At 41.7% G+C, this 16,968-nt stretch overlaps 1 protein-coding gene across 2 annotated transcripts in view; it reads right to left on the reverse strand.

Annotated features, from left to right (window-relative positions):
• The window catches only part of Parp12 (poly(ADP-ribose) polymerase family member 12), a 39,469-nt gene continuing 22,501 nt past the window's right edge, over nt 1-16,968 (reverse strand). The window contains exons 7-12 of one of the 2 annotated variants that reach the window (XM_090333406.1): nt 16,546-16,687; nt 12,900-12,996; nt 6,715-6,790; nt 5,575-5,705; nt 4,487-4,638; nt 1-516 (exon numbers count right to left, since the gene is read on the reverse strand). In XM_090333406.1, the coding sequence (XP_090189532.1) occupies nt 470-516; nt 4,487-4,638; nt 5,575-5,705; nt 6,715-6,790; nt 12,900-12,996; nt 16,546-16,687 (645 nt within the window). In that variant the 3' untranslated portion in view covers nt 1-469. Of the gene's footprint in view, nt 517-600; nt 1,863-4,486; nt 4,639-5,574; nt 5,706-6,714; nt 6,791-12,899; nt 12,997-16,545; nt 16,688-16,968 lie in introns of those variants that run through there. The other variant, XM_090333405.1, reaches the window with a different exon arrangement.

The raw sequence follows: 16,968 nt of genomic DNA on the forward strand, positions 1-16,968 counted from the left end.
CCAGAACCAAGAAGAAAATACCAAACACTGATTTGTGTATCAAATCCAGCACATTCTCCATGTTCATATCCAATGGTGAATCAAGATTTTGTAGGGCTGACTCTTTATTGGGGGGTGGGGAATATAAACATGTATTCTGTAAATTATACCAAAACCCAAGATCACATTACTATATTGTAAGGACCCCTCTCAGTCCTTGCAGGGGACCCAGAAAGTGAGAGGCCAAAATCTTCAGATTCACACAGTCTTCCTAAGGCTACTGACATTAACTGCTATATCCCTGCTATAGTCTTAATGTGTTTCCCACAGGTTCATGTTAAATTCTTACCCCTATGGTGATGTCATTAGGAGGTGATTAGGTCCTGCAACCCTCATGAATGTGATTAGTGCCCTTAATTATAAAGGCTTGAGAGACACCCTTCTACCATGCAGTTATAGTAAGAAGATAGGCTTTTATGAGTAATAAACTTTAGTAGACACCAAATCTGCAGACATCTTGATTCTGGACTTTCCAGCCTGCAGAATAAGAATAAATATCTGCTAGTCATAAGTCACAACACTCAAAAAGGTGACTTATACCTATAGCAAGTGCTCAATAAATAGATACTAAACAAAGGAGCTCCATTCTCTATTCACTTCAAATAACATTCTTTTATTTCCATACTCTTGCATGACATTTGTAGCACAGGTATATGCAGACATAAAACCCACACTCTGAGGGTGCTCAGAGTGCTTAAATGATGTATAGGCAAGTCAGAAGCTGCTAAGGGCACACAATCACGTCTCTTGCCAAGGGGCTACGCTTCATTGCATAGTTGTTTATGCTCACCAGAACAGGAAAAAAACAGCAGAAACTTCATGATACCATAGTAGCTTCTTTTTCTGACAGCATGACACAAATCAGTCAATGCCAGAACCAAGGAGAAGCCACCAAGAACAGCCTAGGTTAGTGCCAAAGGAGGCAAAATGTGGTGGTATATCCCTAAGTCTGTTCTGGGGTCTTCTTCCCTGGTAGCTATTACTACTGTGCCACTCTGACAAAAAGCAAAAAAGTGGGCATGAAACCCTTCCAAAACAGAATCTGTAGAGATAAACTCTTAATTAAAACCCATAAAACTTTATAGAAACTTTGTGGTTGGTACCAGTAATACACAGTCAGCAAAGAGTAAAAAATACAATGTTAACACATTAAAAAGGAAACAAGGGCTCACCTACAATCACTATTGGTAAAACTACTAGGAAGCCCAAAAGTTACCTAAAAGCTAAAACCATGACTAAAAAGGGATTCAAGAATGTAACTTCAGGAAGTAGCGCTGTGGGTCAAGGGGTAGGGTAGCCTTCCACTGAAGAGCTCAGGAACAATGCCCAGGCCCAGCGTTCAAGCCCCACAATCAAGAAAAAAAAAAAAAATGTAACTCCATTGAAAACTCTACATTAAACAATAGTTCATTAAAAGTTTTTTTTTAAAACATTTTTTTAAGTTCCAAATGGCTCTCCCAAGGAAGATGAACAGGAAAGGCCCAAGGCATTGGCTACTCACTACCGGCTGCCAAACAAGTTGCCCAAAGCAACCAGAATAGAGGAGCTAGTCGGGGGCTTGTAGGAAGTAGAGTACTCAATGAGGTACTCAGGGTAGATCTGATGCTTCTCAAAGACTACGAAGATAGACGGGTCAGACATGCTATTCACACAGCTGTCATAGAAGACACTGCTCTGGCCTTCCTTGGCTGGAGGACGGACCAAGGTAGCATTGCCCCTGGTGTAGCTGCCCACGAGTACCCGGGCCAGGAACATGGTGTAGGTGTTTGTGTCAGACTTGCTGTAGTGGTGGGAATAGGCAGAATCTCTGGCAAAGTAGCTCCCTGAAATGACACAGAGGGGCTCTGCTGAAGACAGCTCAGCAACCAAGCAGGGGAGAGGTTAACTGATTGGTGTCCTGGCGATGGCAGCAACTTTTGCTTTTTGTCTACAGTAACACCCTCCTCCCATTTCTCCACTTTTTCCCATATAAAGTGACATGCATCAGACCATCAATACCCCTCCACATGGCCAGGCATCAGAGGGATCACCTGGCCTCCGTAAAGTTCTGAGTATGTTGCAATATATATATATATATTTTTGCCAGTCCTAAGACTTAACTCAGGACCTGAGCACTGGCCTTGGGTTTTCTCAAGGGTAGAGCTCTACCACTTGAGCCACAGCACCACTTCTAGCTTTTTCTGTGTATGTGGTACCAAGGAATCGAACCCGGGTCTTTGTGCATGCTAGGCAAACACTCTAGCACTAGGCCAAACTCCCAGCCCCCTGAGTATGTTACTAGTTGATCCTAAACCTTAGTTTCCTCAGCTATAAGATACAGCTGCTCCACCCAGCTTCAGGGCTGCTATGGAAGAGGAAGATTCTATTTGTGAAGGCACTATGTAGACACCAGAAGCCCAATGTACAGAACTATGAACTGTGTCAAATGAAAGCCTGAGTGGGAAGCTATCACCTCTGTATTAGGGTTCATAAACCTGCCAGGCTCTGGTCCATTCTGGTCCCAAAATCATTAGTGTATCAAACTTAACATCACAGATAACTGATGCAACTGGCATTACGATTATAAATTTGGAAGTCATACTTGGAAAGGCACTGTATTTGCCACTACAGAGACATGACCCAAGGAAATCATCATAAAAATGTGGCCAAATGTTAAAAAAAATGTACCTCTAATTTATGCAGAAGTAACACATATGAGTCAAAAGAAATCAATGGAAAAATGTAGCCAAATGTTAAAAATAATATATGTACCTCTATTTTATGCAGGGCTAATACATGATATTCTTCTGATTTTTCTTTGAGTTTGAAACTCAGGTTTGTTTTTTTTGTTGGTCATGGGGCTTGAACTCTGGGCCTGGGCCTGGGTGCTGTCCCTGAACTCTTCAGCTCAAGGCTACCGCCCAACCCTTTGAGCCACAGCCCCACTTCCTGTTTTCTAATGGTCAATTGGAGATAAGACTCATGTTCTTTAGTGCCAGGGCTGGTTTTGAACCATGATCTTCAGATCACCGCATTCCGAGTAGCTAGGATGACAGGCATGAACCACTGTGACCAGCTTTGAAACTGTTTTAAAATTTTAAAAATAACTAAAATTAAAAATCTTAAGAAATAACTATGAGGGCCAGGAGTTTGGGCTAGTGGTAGAGTGCTTGCCTAGTGTGCACGAAGACCAGGGTTTGATTCCTTAGTACCACATGCATAGAAAAAAGCTGGAAGTGATGCTGTGGCTCAAGTGGCAAACCACTAGCCTTGAGAAAAAAAAGACCAAGGACAGTGCTCAGGCCCTGAGTTCAAGCCCCAAGACTGGCAAAAAAATAAAAACAAAAATGCTACAAAAAAAATCAGCCAGGTGTCAGTGGTTCATACCTATAATCCTAGTTACTCAACAACCTAAGATCTGAGGATCTTAGTTTAATTAAAGCCAGCCTGGGCAAGAAAGTCTATGAGGCTCTTATCTCTAATAAACTATTCAGAAAAAGCTAGAAATGGTGTTGGGACTCAAGTGGTAGAGAACTAGCCTTGAGCACAAAGAGGCTCAGGGACAGCTGTAGGCCCCAAGTTCAAGCCCCAGGATAGAAAAAACAAAGAAAACCACTCAGATGGTCAGGCACGATGGCTCATGCCTGTAATCCTAGCTACTCAGAAGGCTGAGATCTGAGGATTGCGGTTCAAAGCCAGCCCAGGCAATAAAGTCCATGGAATTGTCATCTCCAATTAACCCCCAGAAAACTGGAAGTGGTACTGTTGATCAAGGAGTAGGATGGTAGCCTTGAGCTGAAGAGCTCAGGGATGGTGCCCAGGCCCAGTGGTCAAGTCCCACAACAGAGAGAGAGAGGGAGAGAGGGAGAGAGGGAGAGAGGGAGAGAGGGAGGGAGGGAGGGAGGGAGGGAGGGAGGGAGGGAGGGAGAGAGAGAGAGAGAGAGAGAGAGAGAGAGAGAGAGAGAGAGAGAGAGAGAGAGAGAGAGAAATCACTCAGCTCACAATAGCTGGAATAATATAAGAGCTTATCTAAGGTTTTCCCTTCTGTATCTAAGGACACTACACAGGCACTCTGCTAGGACCTATCAGGATTAAAAAAAGTGTTTCCATCTGACAAATGTAATGTAACCCTTCTATTGAATACAATAAAAAAAATATGGAAAAATAAGTGTTTCCTCTCTTCTGACTACCATTATCACCATGCCCCCACCCTTCCACTGGAAAAAAATGTCTCAGCAAGTCAGGGCTGCCATGTCACCCTGAGTTAAACTATTTGCTATACACAGATACTATACACAGCAGGACTTTGTTGGAACATCTCTACAGAGGATCACTAGAAGACTAAGAGGCCATTTCCTACGGGTGAACAAGCTTAGTTGCATAAACTATCTCTGCAGCGCTGGTCAATGCCTTCTTCTGTGACACTGTTTTCAAATGGCTTGCCAATCACTTCCCTTGCCTTACTTACCCTTGCCATAGGAAGTGCCATGAAGACCACAGATACGCCAGTCGAAGTTTTGCTGGCAGATGGCATCCACGAAGTTGGCACTGGTTCCATGAAATAGCTGCCTCTCATCTACCTCTTTCCCCTCATTTCGCTTTTGCATCTGTCCTTTTTGCCTATAATGACAGAGGATGCATATTGAGAGCCAAGAATGCTGGCTACCAAGAAGAGCTGCACCGACAAAAATTTATTTTGAAAAAAAAAAAAAAGAAGAAGAAAAAGAAGAAGCATTCTGTGAGCAAAAGATGGAGGCCATGGCCCCAGAAGCTCCAGCTACAAGCCAGGGAATAAGACAGAAGGTGGAGCAAGACCTGGGAGAAATGTAGATGGGAAATGTTCCCCTATACAGTTCCAGGCTTGAGATGAACAACTTGGAAATTAAGGGCCAAGTCCTTTCTCTATACTGCTCCTAAATGGAGCTGGAGCCTGGAAAACTGTAAAGTAGAGGGAAAGTCACAAGACTTTTGGTCCACAAGGGCCCAGCCTCTCTCCTTTAGGATGACCAACTATGTCAGTGAAAAAAAGGGACACTTCACAAAAACCATGTGGGAATGGGCGGAGAGTGGGGCTGGCACCCGGCTAGTGTCTCACGCCTGTAATCCTAACTACTCAGGAGGCTGAGATCTGAGGATTAAGGTTCAAAGTCAGCCCAGAGACAAAAGGACCTGAAACTTTTATCTCCAATTAACCACTAGAAAATGGGAAGAGGGGCTTGGCTCAAAGGTAGGGTGGTAGCCTTGAGCTGAAGACCTGAGGGACAGCGCCCAGGCCAAGTTCAAGCCCTATGACCCACAAACAAACAAACAAACAAACAAATAAAGAGAGTGGGGCTGGTATGGCTACTAGTCATGACAGGAATGAGATCTAAGCTGGAAATTTTCAGTCTCCTAAATTTTTTGCCACAAGCTTGGACTGTGCCACCACACAATCCAAAGGATGAGGGAGATCAGTGCTGCTGTTTCAAATCGTCCAAGAGACCAAGGCATTTCAGGAAGTAGCTAACAGAGTAAGGGACAAAGCCACCAGCCCATCAAGAAGCAGCCCCAACACACCACTGGTACACTTCCCACAGGGCCAGGTTCTGAACTCGCTCAATCTTCTGAACAAAGTAGAAAGGTAATGTACGGATGAACAGGTTCCAGACCTTACGATACTCTTCTGAAGAAGAACTGAGGGTTATCCTCTGCAAGTAGAAAACAGTTTTTAACATGTTATTGGCAAAGTTCAGACTGCACTGGAATCTCTTTTCAAGGTGGTTTATATTTGCTATAATTGCAGAAGCCAGCCAAGGGAAGTGATGACAACATTTCTCTTCCTGTCCAACTAACCCAAAACACAAGTGATGCCTAAGCCAGATATCATGGATGTCCACAGGATGTGTTCAAAAGTATCTTAACTTCCTTAGCCCTTCATACATGCTGCCTGTACTGCTGGCAATTGCTAGTCCAAGCTCAGTAAGAGAGCCTTCTTCCCACGATGCGGCTTATTATATTGGGAAAAACCTATCTGTACAGTGCTTGGCAGGAGACTAGCTTGTTAAAACACCAGCTGACATGCCCCATGTAGACTAGATAGTACAGGACATTAGTCATAATGATGCTCCACTATGTTCAGCAAAGCTCCCAGTAGAAAATAGGCCCCAATTGAGCTGCTTAATGGTCAGGTCTCCTGTCTTTTGCATCTAATGTGTCCCCCTCACTACATGTAAACCTTCTCTTATTCCTTTCTCCTTTCCTAGTAAAGCTGAGATATCTAGCTAAGCTTTAGCTCAGAAACCCTTGTTTCCTCCTTTCCTAGCAATTTTATCCTCCTCTCTGCATACTATATGTTCTTATCTCAAATATATAGCCATCTTCTGGGTAATCAGGTAGCCTTAATGTTCCAAAGTTCTACAAAAGTAAAGAGCAACTGTCCACACCTACTCATCTGTCCATACCTACTCATCTCTGCAGACTTTTTTTTTACTAGTCCTGGGCTTGAACTCAGGGCCTGAGCACTGTCCTTGGACTTCTCAAGGCTAGAGCTCTACCACTTGAGCCTCAGCACCATTTCTGGCTTCTTTGTAATGTATGTGGTACTGAGGTATAGAACCTGGGTCTTCATGCATGTTAGGCAAGCACTATACTACTAGGCCAAACTCCCAGCCTAGATAACCTTTTTTGTCTAGTCCCAAGCAACACTGAGTTTCATACCTTATAACCTGGGTCTGGCAGAGCTGAGAGGTCCCAATAGTCTGGGATGCATTTCGGGCCTTGAAACTTGACAGTGCTACAAAAAGTAAACAAAACAACTTAAGACACATTACCTTTAGACATAAACAAATCTGCAACAGTTGTTCTCTACTAACTGACAGTAGTCTTGAGTGTCAGCAAAGCATAGTTTTTAAAAAATTAGAAGGTAAAAAGAAGCACACAAATGCAATATCCATTATGTAAGTAGGTTTTTCTCTGCCTATGTAGCCAAACCCCAAACCCTCATTCTGAGAGATTTACTATCCATCAGGTCCCACTATCACATAGAGGACATAGAGAGCATGGGTAGAGAAGCTTCACAGGCCATAGGCCTTATCCACAGTCTTGAAATCCAAAGTGCTCCAAAGAGGATTTTAAAAGCTTCAACTCTAGGCCGGGAGTTTTGCCTAGTGGTAGAGTTCTTGCCTGCATGCATGAACATCTAGGTTTGATTCCTGGGTACCACATACAGAGAAAAAGCTGAAAGTGGTGCTGTGGCTCAAGTGGCAGAGCTCCAGCCTTAAGGAAAGCTCCAGGACAGTGCTCAGGCCCTGAGATCAAGCCTGTGACTGGCCAAAAAAAAAAAAAAAGCTTACCCTATATAACTGACATATAAAAACATTTTTCATAAATTTGACACTAAAACCTTGACAACAGAAATTTGATTAAGAGGCTATTGTGGTCTGTATTCATCCTTCTAAAAAGGACAATGCAGAAGCCGGGAGTTTGGCCTAGTGGTAGAGTGCTTGCCTAGCATGCACAAAGACCCGGGTTCAATTCCTCAGTACCACATACATAGAAAAAAGCTTAAAGTGGTGCTGAGGCTCAAGTGGTAGAGCTTTAGCCTTGAGAAAGTCCAAGGAGAGGGTTAATGCCCTGAGCTCAAGCCCAGGACTGGCAAAAAAAAAAAAAAAAAGGACAATGCAAAAATTTTAATATTCATGCGCCAAATTACAGGGTATTGTGTATTGTGTATTATAGCCACTCCAAGATTTAAAAATAAACCAACAAAAAAAGGTCTTAAAAGACAGGAGGCTCAAAAAATTTAGGAACTACACTGTGAGATTATCATTCCTAATCATTCCCCTTAAGTTTCAGAATGCCCTGCTGTTCCTACATAGTTCTACCTTCTGCTTCTGTTAGCATGAGACATGTTGCTCCATTCTAACTTCAGAGGACCCCCACAAATAACCTTCCTAAGAAAGTGGCAGTTGAGAGCCTAGAGTTTGGCCTAGTGGTAGAGTGCCTGCCTAGCAAGTGTGAAGACGTGGGTTCAATTCCTCAGTACCACAAACATAGAAAAAGCCAGAGGGCCGGGAGTTTGGCCTAGTGGTAGAGTGCTTGCCTAGCATGCATGAAGACCCGGGTTCGATTCCTCGGTACCCCACATACATAGCAAAAAGCCAGAAGTGGTGCTGAGGCTCAAGTGGTAGAGCTCTAGCCTTGAGAAAGTCCAAGGACAGTGCTCAGGCCCTGAGCTCAAGCCCAGGACTGGCAAAAAAAAAAAAAAGAAAAAGCCAGAAATGGTGCTCTGGCTCAAGTGGTAGAGCTCTAGCCTTAAAGAAGCCCAAAGTGCTCAGGCTCTGAGCTCAAGCCCCAGAGCAATAATGATGATGACGACAATAACAAAGAAGACAATGATGATGACAACGACAAAGAAGACAAAGAAGACAAAGAAGAAGGTGGCAGTTTAAAAACAACTGAGGAAGGTCCTACCAGCAAATAATCGGCCAGAACAGACCTACAAAGATAATAAATAGACAATTAAAATAAGTTACTTCTTTATTTAAAGAAATAAAAGGAAAATTAAGAAAAAACTATTTTAAAAAAGACCTGGAAGATCTAAAACAAGAACAGAACTTCTGGAAATGTCAAGTCAAATCATTGATAGGAAATGCTGAAATGATAAGGTAACTAGCAGATCAGTCCATCTGATGATAGAACTGACATCATAGTCAAATGCAACTCTCAAGATGGTTTGTGGGCCTTGAAGTGTGGCTCAAACGATAGAGCACCTGTCTAGCAAGTATGGGACCTGGAGTTCAAAACCTAGTAGTACTGCTAAAATAAAAAAAAAAGTAAATGAAATAGAAGATGATTTAGAGCAAGACAGGCAAAGGAAATGGTGGCGAAGGGACCTAACCAAAGGAAGCTCCAGATAGGGAGGAAAGAGTAGAACTGGTAGGGCAACTAATCTTAGGCAGAATAAATATAAACACACACTTAGACACATCATAGTGAGGTATATAATTCTAAGACAGAACCCTTAAAATTAGCCAGAGAGAAAAAGGGCAATTATAGTGAAAACAATGCCAGTTACATCAATAGCCAATTTCTCAAAAGCAACAAGACAGCAGAGTGTTATCTTTAATGTTCTAAGATAAAGTAACTATAACCCATATCCAGTGAAAATACCACTCAAGATTATAAAAACAAAAAGACCTTAAGACAAGCTAAAAAAATAAGGGTTTCTAACAAACCTTCATACAAGGAAACTTGAGAGGACAAAGAAAATAATTCTAATGAAGCATTTATAGTATTAGTACTTCTCAAAGCTAAAGTTAAAAATGCCCAGAAGGTAAATTGAAAAGTATATCCAGGTCCTTTTATTAGTTGTTATGTAGAATAAATCAATGGTTTTTTTCCCGCCTAAGCAAAAAATACATGTATTTTCTAGCACAGCTTAAAAAAAAATACTAAGTGAGTAGCCAGGCGCAGTGGATCATGCCTGTAATCCTAGCTACTCAGGAGGCTGATATCTGAGAATTAAGGTTGAAAGCCAACCAGGGAACAAAAGGACCTGAGACTTATCTTCAATTAACCTCTAGAAAATGGGAAGTGAGGCTTCTTGAGCTGAAGCTCTCAGGGATAGCGCCCAGGCTGGGTTCAAGCCCCATAACCCACGGGGGGGGGGGGGGGAGGGGAGAGGGGCAGAAATACTCCGTGGGGGGGTGGAAATACTAAGTGTGAAACTTCCAAACAGAGGCTGAGAATGAGGTTAAAAATTCAAAAGAAACAAAGGAAAGTAAGGTTCAGTTCCATGAATAAAATACTTTTATTAAGGATCGGAGGTAAAGAATTAAACAAGACATATGAAGTATATGAATGCTGTTTCAAATGTGACACTGACTGATGTTCCTAAAAACTAGGGACACAGCTTAGTGGTAGTGCTTGCCTAGCATGCTCAAGGTCCTGGGCTCATTCTCTTAGCCCTGCAAGAAAAAAAAAAAAGACACTAGGGTATTGAAACTTCTCAATATGGCCATATTAACTATTGAACAGAAAAGTGCTCCTGAAAGAGAATCATCAAGAATTGTCCATTGGTCATGGAGGTTTAATGGACTATACAGCATTAAACCCACAAACCAAGAGGTTCTGAATCATATCTTTGCCTGTATTTGAATGAAATAATCACTGTACTTTTCCTTCTTTCTTCCTCCCTTGCTCCTTCTATGCCTCTTTTTCTCACTCCTTGCATCCCCTCATGTACTGAGAATCAAACCCAGGGTCTTGAATATGTCAAATATATATTTAACCACACTAAGCTGTATCCAATCTGTTTTATTTCTAACATTTGTCCTCTACTTGTGTCCCCCTGAGAACTAAGTTAGAATAATGATACAAAGGATCCAGTTTCAAAAAGAACAAAGAAAAAACCACTTTTACAAACTTTACCAAATGTATGCTCTAGATAGGGAAATTATTTCTTTTAAGTCTTTGAGCTGGATGAGGGCCATAGACAACCAAAACTCTAACTTCAGAAGCAATGAGGAAGAGATTGATCCATTTAACCAAAAAGCTTTTTCAAAATCTCTGTAGAGTAAAACATAAGCATTCAAAAGGTAAATAAAGCCAAGAAAAACTACATGAAATTTATAGGACTAACCAGGAGCTAATGTAACAGAAAGAGAGATTCTTGACATTTTAGAAAAATACCAAAAAAGTTGACAGAAAAATGAAGAAAACCATAACAGCCCACAAAGAAGAGGGAAACACATGCATGTGAATGGCCCTTACATGCCAGGAAAAAATACTCAACCTCACTCATGACAAAAAGTAAACTAAAGAGCACTGACACACCCTTTCACACTTACCAAAGTGACAGAAGCTCAAAAGCCTGACAACTCTTTGTCAGTGAGGCCATGAATCCAGGGAGAGTACCAGGTGGTCCAGCTCATGAAAAGGAACTTGATTTACTTTCTAGGACCTGATCTGACCTGACCATTTACTTCATAAATCTGAAAAGCACATATACCAGATGATTCCTTGTGATGTGATACTTTGTAAAAACAAAGATTGAAAATAACATAAACATCCATCAAAAGTAGACAAATTAGCTGGGTGCTGGTGGCTCATCCCTGTTATCCTAGCTACTCAGGAGGCTAGATCAGAGAATCAAAGCCAGCCCAGGCACTAAAGTCCATGAAACTCTTATCTCCAATTAATCACCAGAAAACCAGAAGTGGTCCTGTGGCTCAAGTCGTTGGTGCTAGCCTTGAGTTGAAGAGCTCAGAGATAGCTTCCAAGCCCAGTTCAAGCCCATGACTGACCAAAAAAAAGCCTAAGTAGAGCTCAGGTAGTAAAGCACTGACCTTGAGTGGATAAAACTCAGGGACAGTGCCATGACCCTGAGTTTAAGCCCCAGGACAATTCCCAAAAAAAAAAAAAAAAAGAGGCTTCAATAAATTGAAATATTTATCAAGTGCCACTTTTTTTTTTTTGGCATTTTCTTTTCTCGTTTGGGTAGTGGGGCTCAAACCCAGAGCAGTTGCCACAGAGCTACCTCCTGGCCTCAAGATTCACTTTTAAGTTAAAAAATTTAAGGCACAGAACAAAATACACACACACACACACACACACACACACACACACACACAGAGCATATTACCTCTGGTAAATGAAATATAAAATATATATATATATATATGTAAGTAGTTATTTTTGCAAAAAGAAACACAAAGAGACACCAGACACTAGTGGGAGGCTTCAGGCCTCTCCTCACCTATGTGCCCCTACAACTAGGGCTTCAACTAGAGTTTCCTGGTAACTACTCCATAAGAGAATTGTACTAAAGATAGAGGTAACCCTGTAAGTGCTACTAGTTTGGGGTATTCCACGTCACTCAAAAAGGTGATGGGTTTATATTAGTATAAATCCACCATTATTTCATCATTTCAACATATGTTTTGCCAGCCCTTGGTCTTCAACTCAGAGCCTGGGCACTGTCCTTGAGCGTTCTCAAGGCTAGAGCTCTACCACTTGAGCCACAGCACCATTTCTGGCTTTTTTCTATGTATGTGGTACCAAGGAATCGAACCTGGGTCCTCATGCATGCTAGGCAAGCACTCTACCACTATGCTAAACTCCCAGCCCATCATTTCAACATTTTAAGAAATTGGCATCTGTAACTCAAATCATCACACTGCATGCGGGCACTGGGCTCACACTTGTAATCCTAGCTACTTAGGAGGCTGAGATAGGAAAGTCTGTGAGACTATTCTTTCAGTCATGTGGCTTGAGTTCTGGGCCTGAACACTGTCCTTGAACTGTTCAGCTCAAGACTAGCACTGTACACCACTCTGAACCACGGCACCACTTCTGGTTTTCTGGTGGTTAATTGGAGATAAAAATCTCATGGACTTTTTATGCCCAGTCTGACTTTGAGCCACAATCCTCTGATCTCAGCTTCTGGATTAGCTAGGATTACAAGGCATGAGCCACTGTACCCAGCTTCTTGAAACTCTCATCTCCAATTAATCACCAAAAATCCAGAAATAGAGCTCTGTCTCAAGTGTTATCCTTGAGTTAAAAAGCTCAGGGATAGGGCTAGGCCTGAGTCAAGCACCAATACAAGCACCAAAACAAAACAAAACCAAACTCTATCACGGCAAAGACAAACTGATGGCTGCCTTCAAAGTCTAGCCAGGCTTGTACATCCGAAAAAGCAGACTTGTCATTCATTGTGTGATGAATCTCCTGCCCACAAGGGTAATTCTCTCTGGCTGGAAGATTTTCTCAGCTCATAGGTTTGGATGACAGTAGAGTGGGAGAGTTATACAAGCCAGTCAGACTGTCGTATACTATCTACAGAACACATTCCAAATGATGCCAAAATACGCCAACCAAACTTTCCACATTCAACCTACCAGGTTTGTTTTCTCTGCACATCCAAAGGAGACACATATTTGGGTCGGCGACAAACCTTTCTGATGGTGCCATAGGCCAGGTTTTTCTGAATGAAAGCTGAAACAACACAGACAATGAAAACAGCACACATACAGGGCAGTAACTTTTTATAAACATAAATTAAATGGGTTGGAAAAGTAATTCATATGTGTAAACCCCAGAATGAGACTTTAATATAAGGCAATCTTATACATTTCAAATATTTATAAAGAAAACAGGTATCCTTAGGAGGGTGGCTTTAATGAATAGAGAAATGATTAGTAATTGATGTATCAATTATACTGAGTGCTTTTAAATTGCTCCTTCCAATCTTATTTAAACTATTATTTTTCTTAGTAATTTTTCCCAGCTTGGATATAAAATAAGCTACAGCTCAACCTGAAAACAAATTACCACAGCTTGAATTGAGAGATTTAGAGTTGATACAATAATTTAATTCACAGACATTTTTTAGTTTGATTAAACTGCCTAACAGCACTATTCATCTACCTTTAGACCATGTATCATTTTTAATAAAAAAAATTATTGCTGTTTCAACCTCAGCTTCATACTCATTCTGATAAGGGGGTTTGGACACTACCCTTAAGTTAAAAATGATGAACACCTAGAAGCTATATGTGTCTCACTAGGAAAATTTTGTTAAGTACTAATTTGCATACTTAAAAGAATAATTTTATTTTCATTTTAAGAACACTTTAATACTAAAAACTGTAGATGTCTGGGATTTTACCTTACTGTATTTGAGTATGAAGAGTCTAACTCCCTGAGCAAGTAACCTCCACACTGCAACCACCTAGTCTCATCCAGTGTCCACAAGCACACACAAATTACATGACCATTCTGTTACACATCACTCACCCTTCTACTGACAGCACACTTCAGTTTTTATTGACTTATTAAACACATATAATAAATCAGAGTTATTCAGAACCGGGTACTGTTGCTCATGCCTGTAATCCTAGTTACTCAGGAGGCTGAGATCTGAGAATTGAAGTTCAAAGCCAAGAACGTGAGACTCTTATCTTCAATTAACCACCAGAAAACCAGAAGTGGAGATGTGGCTCTAGGGGTGGGGCAGCAGCCTTGAGCTGAAGAGCTTAGGGACAGTGTCCAGGCCCAGAGTTAAAGTCCCCTGACCTGATCAATGACAAAAAAAAAAATGTACGTGCTTCCTAAAAAATGTTAAACATGGCAGAAATTCATTCATTATATACAATAGTGAGATACTGTGAGGGCAAAGCAAACTAACAACTTTTTTGTGGATACTATTATCTATCATTAAATAAGAAAACCAACAAATCATGCCCATCCAAATGAGTTTAGTGCAGCTGCAATGAGCATGCTTTTACTAACTACCTGTGTGTAAGAATCATCCTCATCCTTTCCCTAAAAGTCTGTTTCTTGGGAAGGAGCTCTAAGGTGAGAACAATAAAGGTGCATTTGACATTTTTGCAATGTATGTTTTTATATATTCAGACACTTAAAAGAATTATTTCAAATTGTGATAAGCAGCAGATGAGTGATAGTTACATTGGACCTGTTCCTCAAAGAAATTCTGATTTATATCATTTACCCCATTCTCTCTGTAACCTTCCACACACCAATAGTCTTATCAACTGTAGAGCACAAACTATGTCATCTATGTTAGTGTTCTCCAACAGAAGTTATTCCCACTGTGGGAGGGGGGTGTGGGGGGGGGAGGGAAATGGGTACCAAGACATGTGAAAGGGTATCAATGTATGCGAATTAATGCACCTTCTATCTGGCAAATATCATGTAACCCTTTTACTAATTACAATAAAAAAAATTAAAAAAAAAGAAGTTATTCCCACTGAAGGGCAGAAGGAAACTTACTCTGATGAACATATTAAAAAGCAAAGAGCTGGGCACAGGTGGCTCACGCCTGTAATCCTAGCTACTAAGGAGGCTGAAATCTGAGGATCGTGGTTCAAAGCCAGCCCAGGCACAAAACTCCATGAGATTCTTGTCTCCAATTAACCACCAGAAAACCAGAAGTGGCGCTGTAGTTCAAAGTGGTGCTAGCCTTGAGCTGGAGAGCCCAGGGATGGCACCCAGGCCTCGAGTTCAAGTCCCCAACCCCCATCCTTCCCCAAAACAAGCAAAGATCCTCCCTTAAGCAAAACATCAAATGTTTCAAAATTATAAGCCACTTTTGTGGAACTACTTAATATTTTTTAATTACTGGCTAAAAATAAGCAGTGGTTATATAAATCACTGAAGATATTCTGTTCTCCATGTAGAAGCAAATCCACAAAAATAGCAAAGGCATTACACTGTGTCAAGAAGAAAGCGCTGACTATCCTGTAACATGCTGGACATTCAGAAGGACTCTAAGTATGAAACGCAAGCAAAGCTGAACTGGACAGGGACAGACTAATATGACCATATAGAAATGGACCAAAAAAATTACCAGAGGCTCACACTTATAATCTTAGCTACTTAGGAGGCTGAGATTTGAGGATCATAGTTCAAAGCTAGCCCAGGTGGAAGAGTCCATATGACTCTTATCTCCTCTTAACTACAAAAAGCTAGAAGGGGAGCTGTGGCTCAAGTGGTAGAGCACCAACCCTGAGCACAAATGCTCAGGGTCAGCACCCAGAGTTTAAGCACATGCATGTATACATGCACACATGAATGCACAGACACACAAATACAATGGAGCTCAGAGCACAGCTTAAATGATAGAGTGCTATCCTAGAATGTACAAGACCCTGGGTTAAATTATTAGAAAGAAAAAAGAAGGGAAGGAGAGAGGGAAGGAGGGAGGGAAGGAAAGGAGAAAAAATGGAGGGGAATGGAGGGGACCTCTGTCCAGCAAAACTAGAACTTAAAATATTCTCCCAAGTAGACAGCTGAAGGAATTGCCCAAAGGGCATTTGGTCTACTTTTTTTTTTTTTTTTTTGCTAGTCCTGGGCTTAAGCTCAGGGTCTGAGCACTGTCCTTGGACTTTCTCAAGGCTAGAGCTCTACCCTTGAACCTCAGCACCACTTCTGGCTTTTTCTATGTATGTGGTACCGAGGAATCGAACCCGGGTCTTCATGTATGCTAGGCAAGCACTCTATCACTAGGCCAAACTTCCGGCCCCCATTTGGTCTACTTTTATAAGGTAAAGCAATTGGGACAAATTATTTGAGTTCAAGTTTCAGAACATTACTAAGTACAAGACATTTAATAGAAACATGTCCTATAACATGTTTAACCTGGCCGATGTCACTCAAAGATCTAAAGGTGCCTACAGAAAAGACAGCAGCAATTACCATGCCAAGGAGAGATGAAGAGGACCTGAATAATGGATCTACCTGGGCCTTACCAGACTGAGGTTAACTCACAAGCACTAAAGGACCGGTTTACAACCTTCAGGGCAGTCACCCAGCATTCACTGACCCTGATAGTCCCTCTGTGCTTCAGTTCTTCCTAGTTCTCATCATCCCTGTTTCCTTCACTGTGCAGGCCAACATCATCTTCAATGGTTCTTTTTGCCTTTCTGAATAGATATACCCTTTCCTTTCCCATACCCGCTTAGGCCCCAGGTTAGTGTGGAAGGGCTGTACACATAAGTCAGGTTATGCTCTGAAGTAGGATACCTTTGAAGTCTAACTCATAGTTGTGCTTTCCAGCTTGGAACTTCAAAGTGGCTCCTTGGGCAGCAGACCCTGGGGCACAGAATGCCAGGTAGGCCTTCTCCACGTCACTGCTGCTGATGGTGGTTACAGGGTGCGCTGTGCCCTGTAAGAAAGCCAGAAATTTCATGGAAGCAAGAACCTACACAGGTAAGCAAAGACACTGCTGGTGGCATCCATTCATTCCAGAAAGTCCTGTTACGGGGAAGAAGGCATCGGGAAGCAGGTATTCAGGGATAGAGGAATGGAAAGGAAATAGCACCATTCTCCTGAACCTGCCGTGGTAAATGGAAGGCAGTAAGTACAAGTCACGTTGAGCAATGTACAGTATTGTAAGCAATGGAAAAGAACATATCCAAGTTCCTCAGAATTACATAGCTGTTTAAG

Source organism: Megascapheus bottae, chromosome 5, assembly GCF_031878675.1.
Source record: "Megascapheus bottae isolate mThoBot1 chromosome 5, mThoBot2.hap1, whole genome shotgun sequence".
Classification (NCBI taxonomy): domain Eukaryota; kingdom Metazoa; phylum Chordata; class Mammalia; order Rodentia; family Geomyidae; genus Megascapheus; species Megascapheus bottae.